At 32.6% G+C, this 9,550-nt stretch overlaps 1 protein-coding gene across 1 annotated transcript; it reads left to right on the top strand.

Annotated features, from left to right (window-relative positions):
• Window positions 1-108: 108 nt before the first annotated feature.
• On the top strand, window positions 109-8,001 carry LOC105836221 (EF-hand domain-containing family member C2). The gene is made up of 14 exons (XM_012680108.3): window positions 109-1,587; window positions 1,768-1,932; window positions 2,155-2,305; window positions 2,501-2,724; window positions 3,345-3,587; window positions 3,765-3,991; window positions 4,064-4,255; window positions 4,336-4,478; window positions 4,709-4,905; window positions 5,057-5,187; window positions 5,284-5,397; window positions 6,331-6,510; window positions 6,594-6,696; window positions 7,442-8,001. Exons 1-14 carry the CDS (start codon window positions 1,534-1,536, stop codon window positions 7,589-7,591), a joined length of 2,274 nt encoding a protein of 757 aa, XP_012535562.1. The 5' UTR covers window positions 109-1,533; the 3' UTR covers window positions 7,592-8,001.
• The last annotated feature ends 1,549 nt before the right edge of the window (window positions 8,002-9,550 follow it).

Below are 9,550 nucleotides of genomic sequence, written 5' to 3'. Positions count from 1 at the left end.
AGAGAGACGCATCAAAATGTCCATGACCGCTATTTAACCGTGACTTTAAAGCGCTTCTTGGTATTCATAAAATATGGACATTAAATTATGTAACCAATGTCTATAACTGGTATAACCAGGAATGAGGCTATAAACAAAGACAAACAATCTGACAAACGTCTTTGTCTATTTAACCCACTTTACTTCTAAACTACCTACAGGATTTATTATGTTGGAATTTATAGACATTGACTATAGGGTGTCGTGTAAACCTTCCGTTAACGTTTACAACCAGGTAGAGCGCATTAAACTGAACAGAAAAGTCCTTTATCAATTTTTATATTTTTGCAATTTTCGCAATAGTTAATGAGTTATTGATTACACAAGTACACAAAAAAAGTAGTGTTTCTTTTTGAAATTAGGAAAAAATGAGTCAATTCAATTCTGACCTTGGATTTGAATTTAGCGAGTCAAAATACGGATTGATTAGTCTGGTCCGCCGGACCAACCACTTTTTTTGTGTGCCTGTGTAATCAACAACTTATTAACTATTGCGAAAATTGCAAAATGGTAAAGGACTTTTCTGATCGGTTTAATGCGCTCTACCTGCTTGTAAACGTTGACGGAAAGTTTACACCCTATATCCAGCTTCAATATTTTATCCATATTTTATAAACATAGAAAGCTTTAAAATAAAATCACGTTTTTATCATATCCTATTATTACGAAGCAACTATTAATTAGCTTGATATTCCCATACACTAAAAAGCTGATAATGTGTAAAACGTGAATTGATCAAACACCCAATGATAAATTGGTCGACGCCAAGAAAAAATATTTACGTTTGCGAGAAGACAGGTAAAACTACTTTATTAAAAGAGAAAAATTATGTTTTTTTGATCAAAAATATAAGCAAACGAGATTACAAAAACTTATTTTAACTCAAGTTACAATTTGAAATTCAAAAGAAGTCGATATCGCCCTGGAGATATTAAAAATTATATAAGCGTATTGATAACAATTCTGATAGAATTAATTTCTGAAATTAATTGAAAAAAAATATTACTGTAAAAATGTCGAAATTAATAGTTTGAGGGCCACTTGTACCAAACTCTGATTAACTTAATCGTTAATTAGTCCATTGAAATTGACCAATCGTATTTGTCGTTAAGCAAAAATTAACAAATGCGATTGGTCAATTTCAATGGACTAATCAACGATTAAGTTAATCAGAGTTGGTGCAAGTGGCCCTGAAGTTATATAAATTAATTTGTCACGACTGAAAAGTCTACATCAAAAATAAGATAAACTCTTTCTATTCTTCTGCGAACTACAAAAATTATACGCGTCCTCTCCCTGCGTATTATCATATAGATCCAACGATCACCAAGGAAACACAACAATATAACATGACACTTCTTATCAACAACCGTCAGTAACGTTCTCGCATTACGAAGTTTTTATATTAATCGTGTATCTTCTACTTGCACTTTTCGTAATGAATTTATAACTTGAACAATAATTTTACTGGAAATTAATAGAATTTTTATCAGTATGCAACAAGCGCAAATGTTACCTTGCCTCCCAGGCTTTAACGTTGACAAAAACGTGAGTAATTTTATATTCATGACTCATGATTACAGGGCACGGTATCAGTAAGATTTTATGTCGTTACTATTAAAAAAAAAACATGTAATAAAATACAATTCACAAATGTAATACAAACGCGATATGAAATATTAATGCGCACAAAGAAAGAGAGATTTACATCGTAAATATGTCCGGCAGCTTGGTAGAACGAGATTTCACAAACGCCAACATTTCGGCAAGATACACGATGGAGTTTATTATTTAGCCGAGAAAGCGGATACGAGAGCGTATAGCCGTTATTCGTACGTCTATCCCCGAGGGGAAGAGCCAAAAACTCCGCCGTGGCTCGCGTACGACGGACAAGTATGACTGACAGCCTCATGCAAATGAGCCTCGTTAAAATGAAATTTTATATAATATACTTTCTAAAGAATTCCTTTCTAACGTAATATTTTGTATTATGATTACAATAAAATGTCGTGTGGATAAGTGAAATTCGAAAGAAAATGAAACCCTTTTTCTCAGTCACCAGTAAAGTGACTACAATTAACCTTTTTCTTTATTTTGATTGCTTAATTTTTTTAGAGACTCGTGTTCAAAGCCTTTTTCCAAGAGACCGTGCAAGAGAAGTGGAAAACGGCCTTCCACGTTCGCGTGGTGAACATTAGCTTTTTCCTCGAAGATGGAACGATGAAAATCGTGGAGCCATCCGTGGACAATAGTGGTCTTGAGCAAGGTTCAACGGTGCATTTCCTTTTCGTAATTCACCTAGCGGCAAAACAATATGAAACTTTTACGTTATTTTATTCTTTTATTATTACATTTTTACCTTTGAGGGAAAAACTGAAACAGAAATAAACGTTTTTAATTATTATCAGTATAAAGAGCACTAACATGTGCTACCATTGCTGTATTAATTTTCAATTCGAAGGTGTTTTGGTCAGACGTCAAAGGGTGCCAATCCCCGACTCGGTGAAGTATAGATATTACGATATACTTGACTTAAATGTCGGCAAGGAGCCCGAGATATATGGACGAGTGTATAAAATCGTGGACTGCGATAAATTCACGAGGCAATTCCTTAATCGTCTGGGAATACCAGTACCCGATCCGCTCGATATACCAAAAGATCCGTATCGCGAAATTCGAAAAGACGTAAGTGAACACAAGTAAAACGTAATGCGGCAATAAAATCAGTATTATTATGGAACCTCAAATTTTGTATTGTCATATTTCTTTTTTTAAGAATACTGCTAGTTCAGAGTTGCATAGTAACAAATTTAAAAGTTAAAAATAAGATAATATATTTACAACTTTAATAACTTTTAACTTTTAATTTAATTAATTTTAAATGAGTTAATTTGTAATTTCCACTAATTATTTTTAAACTACAAACTTTAACTTATTAATATTTTCCACAACTTAAAAATTAACGTATGTAAAAGAAAAAAACTGTTTTTACATAAAAATTTCTCTCTTATTTTATATAAAACTTAATTTACAAGTAGAATTAAATTTACTTAATAATCCATATCGTAATAATTGTTTTGTTATTCGGAATAACGTAATTTTCAAGAATTACAATATTCTAATGTAATAAGTAAATAATGCTTTTTAAAATTAACTTTCAATGTAGCTTAATTTAATCTTAAGGCAGTTTTTTACAAAATAAATTTTTTGTTTATTCAACTTTTAACTGAATCAATTTTACCTAACTCTTCTTTTACTCAACTCTGACGAAAATTTATATTATCTTTCACGTGACATCCTTGCAGGAAGCATTTCCGAAGAAACCTAATCGCATGGTGGATACTCTCGGGAACTTTTTGAAGTACGACAGGCAAGTGCTCCGATTTTACGGATACTGGGATGATACCGAGAGTCCTCATGGTATTATTCACGATCTCGAACTGCATTATTATCTCTCTGACAATACAATCGAGGTCAAGGAGATCGTATTGCCGAACGCTGGTCGAGACTCCGGTCCAATGCTCGTTAAAAGGATGAAGATACCGAAAGTAAGACTTTACTTAACTTGGACAAGTGTATTTTTTCCACGAATTTCAAGGAAGATTATCAGTTTGCTATGAATTTTAGCGTCACACTGAATAACGCATTATTATAAAATTATATGCTGTTCCAAAACAATCAACTGTTTTTTTTGCGATGTTTATCTTTCAAAATTGATTTTCCAGTTTTATAGCGGCTCACAACCACTCGGCGTGGATAGTCGTTTCACGGTTCTAAACGTGTTAGGCGAGAATGCGAGGCACAGCTATTATATGATAGATTCTCTAGACACTGGCAAGACCGTGACGGATTATTACAAAGACAATGAGTTGGGCATCGGAGCGGAAATTAATGTTTTCGGTAGAAGAGTTATCATCACAGACATGGACGCTTTTACCAAGGAATATTATCGGTAAAGCAAGGGAAATTTTAAAGCCTCTTCTTCATTAAAATTCGACCTACATATTTCCTCGATAATCTTTAGAACGAAGTACGGCTTGGATGACTTCACGTCTCTGATAAGACCACGAAAAGCGGACGACATGTATCAGAAGGTTGAGAGATACATACCACCCTACAACGGTTTTGGGTCTTACGATGACTCTCTCGGGAATTGCTTCACGGTGGTGCCGAAACCGCCCAAGACGGACTTCATCAAGTTTCTATATCACGACAGGTGAGTCGCGCAACGTGCAATGTGCTTCAAAATTGATCTCTCCTTTCATTCGATTCCTGTTAGTTTCCTTTCTATTTCAGGCAGGGCTTTAACAGCCACATCTTGAGATTCCGGGCAAAAATGGTATCGAAAATCCCGGGAAACGAAGAAAGACAATTCATTATAAGAGTATTTCTGGTGGACGATACGATATCTGTTTTCGAATTGGCGAAACGAAACTCAGGTACACCTACAATATTCAAGAAGTTTGAAGAAACTACATTTGTAAAAGATTTATTAAAAAATATGTATCTTAACATTAAAAATAATAATTGCTAACTTTGTAAATTTCTATAAGTAATTAAAACATTAATTATAATATTGCTATAATTATATTACATAAATACATTGCGTAATACATATATTAAAATAATTTTAGAACAAAATTGTAATAACGTAACAAAATTAAATCAGGCTTTCAGAGATCCTTGTTCCAAAAACGGATGCCGATAATACTACCTGATCAGGATATTTTCACAAGCAAGAAACCGGAATACTACAAATCACACGATTTTTACATAGGAGCACGCTTAAACCTGCGCGACTTTCATTTCGAAATTACGTCCGCGGATGTTTATGCCCTGCGTTACATGGAATTACATTGCGACAAGGTACGTGAAAACGTTTCTACGTTTTGCACGGCAAACAAATTAATTATATAGTTAATTTGTAAAAAATTCCGTCCGAACGTTGCAATGAAATTACGATTCTCGAAGCTTGACTTGTTTACGTGCGCGTTATTAATAATAACTCCCTTCGCAGTTTCCCAAAGCGAACAGGAAACTGATAATGGAGAAACTTCGAGAGAATTTACAGCCAGTTTACAAAGAATTCATTCAACTGTACGCACCGCCGAAGGACAACATTCGAATTTTAGAATACGAAAAGCTTAAGTACGTAATACAAAATAATTTATATTATTCATATTTATGTCTTTTCATCCACGTCTCATCTCTTCGTGTTTTCTATGATCAAAATTATATTTTTAGGGAGGCTTTATGTCGCTATATGGGCGACAAGATAACGGAACACGAAATGATTACGATTGCTCGATACTACTCATCCCGTGAGAAAATAGAACACCGTTCGAGAGAGTATGTGAGGTACGCGAATTTCAATTTCTCTCAACTTTAGAGTTAAAAAATTTTTATAAAAAATATAAGTCAAGATTATTTTATTTTTCTCAACTGTAGAGATAATATAATATGTGATAATATTATATGAAATAAAGAACGTATATAAGAAATTCTTCAATTTTTAAAAGATTATATATAGAATCTTAATAAATTTAAAAAATGGGATATTTTTTAAAATCTTTTCTTTAAAGAAATAAATAGGTAATATGTTTTTTAAAAATGTATATTTATTTTTAAAAAAGTGAAGTATACAGTTACATTGGGAAAGTATTGTTGAATTTTGAATACATTTCTCTTAAAACATTATTTTTCAAAACGGCAATAACTTTAATATAATTTGTATATTAATTAAAATTTTTTAAACAATGTTTTTAATAACGTTTGACATTAGTCGGAAGCTTTCTGTTTTTAATTCTTTTTTTTTATCCTAATTTCTTTCTCAAATTTTATAACAAAAAGAAATAAAATTTTGGGGGAAAACAATTTTCAAATTTCAATGTGTGCAGTTTCGTGAAAAACAAAAATTTCTTTTGTAAATTAAAAATAAGTGTAGAAAATTACTTGCTTTTTAATTTATTAGGGCTGAATCATGATTATATGTATATTATTTGTTTTTACATTTATTATAATTTTGCATCTTATTTTTTTCAATACACATTTTTGTAACAGAAATACATTATTCATCTTTTTAAGTAGAAGTTCTACATAGTATTAAAAAATACTAAATATTTTTTAATTGTCTAGGATCCTACAACTTAACAATTTTTTTTTATTTTAGTAATCTTTAGATTTGTTCATTGTACCAGGCTTTCAAAGGATTTCTAAATTATAAGAGATTAAGAGTAGAGAGAAAGGATTAATAAAATGTTGAAAATTAATAGAACTGATGATTCTCTTTAGATGCCTGCTGCATACGGAACTACACCGATCTCTGTGGAACGATCTTGTTCGCTTGGAAGAGGATCTACGTTATTGGGACGAAGATAAAACGGGATTTCTATCTCGGGAATCTCTGTACACGATCCTGCGTGGCTGCAGGATCCCCGTCGACGTGGAATTGTTGAATTCCATGCTGGACCAGTAAGTGCGGACAAAATTTACGATTTGAATAATCGAAAGCATTTCACCTCATTAAAATTATAACGTATTACAATTTTTACAAGCTTGCGCAAAGCTGAAGACGGCAGAATCGACTACAACGATCTGCTGCAATTCATGAATGTGAAAATCGATCCGTTGCCACCCGCAGAACCCGTAAACGTAAAAGTACATTGATTCATCATATTTCTACAGAAAAGAAATTTTTTGTTCACATTAGTTTAATTGAAAATAGTCTTATCAATTTAATAGCACTATTCTTTTAAAAAATGTTTTGGCTATACAATGCTAACTAAAAATTATCAAAATTTTAAAACTGCTTCATAAGTTTATTTTACTTAAAAACCAAGAACAAACAAAAAGTTAAATAACTTTTAAATTAATAACAATATTATGTTAAAATTTTACACAAATGCTTAAATAATAGAACAATCTATGCGTAAAATTTTTATATTTTTACTTGAAAGATGACCCACATATTCTTAATGAAACAGATACATCATGTTTTTGTAATTTAATAAAATATTATTTTATTAATATTATTATTAATTATCAAAATTAATCAATAATATTGTTATTTAACAAGATTATTTTCAATTAAATTTTTAAAATAAAAATTTAAAGAGATTTTTATTAAAAAATAATATTAGTGTTGATAATACATCATCTTTTCCATTTTTCCTTTTATTATACTGTGTGTCTGTGTTTATTATATTTTATATTATAACGCTTTTTTTCTTAAACTTATCTGATATATTTTTTCAAAAAATGCTATAATATTTTTCTTTTTGGAATCGCATTTGTGCTGATCAAATGTTTATTTTTATTTTTATCTCTTTTACGAAAGAAATTCAAAAAATTTTATTAAGAAAGGAAACAAATCTTTTGAAGCATAACCGTTTGTCACTTGCAGACTGCACTTTGGTGGGCTTCCGAAAGAGAACCAGATTGCGGAGGGGGGATAAACTGGTGCGAGTTTATCAAGGATTTAGACATAAGGGCAGAAGAGGACGCGGCGGAGAATAATGGCAACATGGAAACAAAACTCGCACTGGAGCACTGAGCGTGTTCGCAATCGTAATTATCGCACAAAAATATTTTCTAATTACTACAATAATAATATAATAATCTTTTTTCTAATGCATATGCATCCATACAGTATTTTACATTGATATGTTACGCTCTGATGGAATTCTCATAATATTTTGAAGAATTTTAAAATCTTAAATTTATGAGATTTTTAAATAATTCTTTAAATTTCTTTAAATTTTACAAGTTTTTTTTAAATTATAGAATGATAAATCTTAGATATATTATAGAATTTATATATATATATGTATACATGAAGAAGTCTTGAAAAGATAATAAAGTTTTTCTCAGTTATTTCTGAAAATGCTCCAATTCGTATAAATAATTTGAGAAATTTTTTAGAACGGCATAAAATTACAGAAAATTGGAAATTTATGTAAGAATTCTAAAAAATTATACGTACAAGAAAAATTCGAAAAAATTTATAGGAAAATATCTTAAATTTCTTTAAATTTTATAACTTTTTTTTAATAATTATAAAGTGACAAATCTAAGAATATTTCAAAATTTACTACATATAGATATAAAAAATTCTATGAAAGATGTAAACATTTTTAGCCATTTCTAAAAAATTTCAATTTATATAAAAAGAAATTTCCTAAAAGGATAAAAAAAGTTATACGAAAATTCCGTTTATAAAAAATTTTGAAAAGTTATATAATTAAAGAATTTTTGAGAAAAATTGTTTCTCGTGATAGACTCACGTAACAATTGAGAAAAAATGTTTTTTAATTGTCGACGAGAGAGATTCCGCGAGATCGCTATTACCTGTATCCTTAAAGTTATTCAAACATTCCAAGAAATGTCAGAACTGCGCGTTGCAGCTTAAAAGAATACGCATTGAACATACCTGATGACGATAGTCGACTGTGATCTCGGTTCCTCGAGAAGAAGATGCGAAGAAGCCCAAGACAATGATAAACGGGATAGTTCATATTCAACCAACACAATTATGTGTTTGTTCAAAATATGTTTAATCCTTATAGTGCAATTTAAAAAAGGACATTCTATCCTTAAAAAAATGTTGAAGAAACAACAAACATACGTACTCCTGTAACTAAAAATTCAAAGTAATTCAAAAAACCTCTAGAAATTCGTGAACATACTTTTAAGTTTTTAGAATAAAAGTTTGTATTTTATTTTGGGAAAAAAATAAATTGTAGTATTATATAGTCACACCCTCTAAATTTTATAGAGTGAAAATACTATGTGACGTGACGCGTTTGGCCGCGTTTGGCCGCGTTCGTCACAAGGGCGTAAGTCTGACCGAGGGAGGTGGTCCGGAATTGCTCCTCGCCGAGGCGACGGGAAAGCAACTCTGTCACTCTCAAATTCTCGCGTTACCATCGTTTCATCTTTTTGTTAGATCTTTTATTAAAAATAAGGCGCCGAGTGAGGGCTCCATTTGAGTATTATCGAAGACTAGAGCGGACCGACCGTCGAGGGAGTTCCGCCGCGGTTTCCCGACAAAGAACGAGACGTCCCACAAGGAATTTCCCCGCCGGGCCGCGCTTTGGGTCCCGCCGTGGGCACGCATTGGCGAGAGGAATACCGACTACGCCAGGATGCAGCGATATCGTTAAGAAGAACATGGTCAACAGACGATGCCAAGGGCACGGCACTGGGCTGCAGATCGGGAGAACAGTCGTACGGCAGCCACCCGCTCGCCGCAAAGATCGGTTCAGTCGTGGCCTCACGTGGCCTGGCCAGCCGAACCAACCGAAGCAACAGGGCACGAACAATTCCGTCAATATACCACCAGAGTACTGACAGTTCATAGTCCCGAAAAATTCCCGAAAAATAGAGCGGCGCTGCAAGGCTCAAGGGCTATGCAAGGCGAGTCGATCTAAGCGCTGGAGATCGAAGCGCACGCGCCTGCGCGGAGACCCGAGCCGGCCGCGGTGGGACCGAGATTCCGGGATTCAGCAGCATC

This window comes from Monomorium pharaonis, chromosome 7, assembly GCF_013373865.1.
Source record: "Monomorium pharaonis isolate MP-MQ-018 chromosome 7, ASM1337386v2, whole genome shotgun sequence".
NCBI lineage: Eukaryota > Metazoa > Arthropoda > Insecta > Hymenoptera > Formicidae > Monomorium > Monomorium pharaonis.
This window is presented reverse-complemented; position numbering and strand designations above follow the sequence as displayed.

Excerpts from the sequence above, each read along its gene's own strand:
- LOC105836221 (XM_012680108.3), top strand. The coding sequence starts at position 1,534 with ATGCAACAAGCGCAAATGTTACCTTGCCTCCCAGGCTTTAACGTTGAC. Across the intron at positions 2,306-2,500 it reads CAATAGTGGTCTTGAGCAAG|GTGTTTTGGTCAGACGTCAA; the intron begins GTTCAACGGTGC and ends TTCAATTCGAAG. Across the intron at positions 6,697-7,441 it reads CAGAACCCGTAAACGTAAAA|ACTGCACTTTGGTGGGCTTC; the intron begins GTACATTGATTC and ends TGTCACTTGCAG.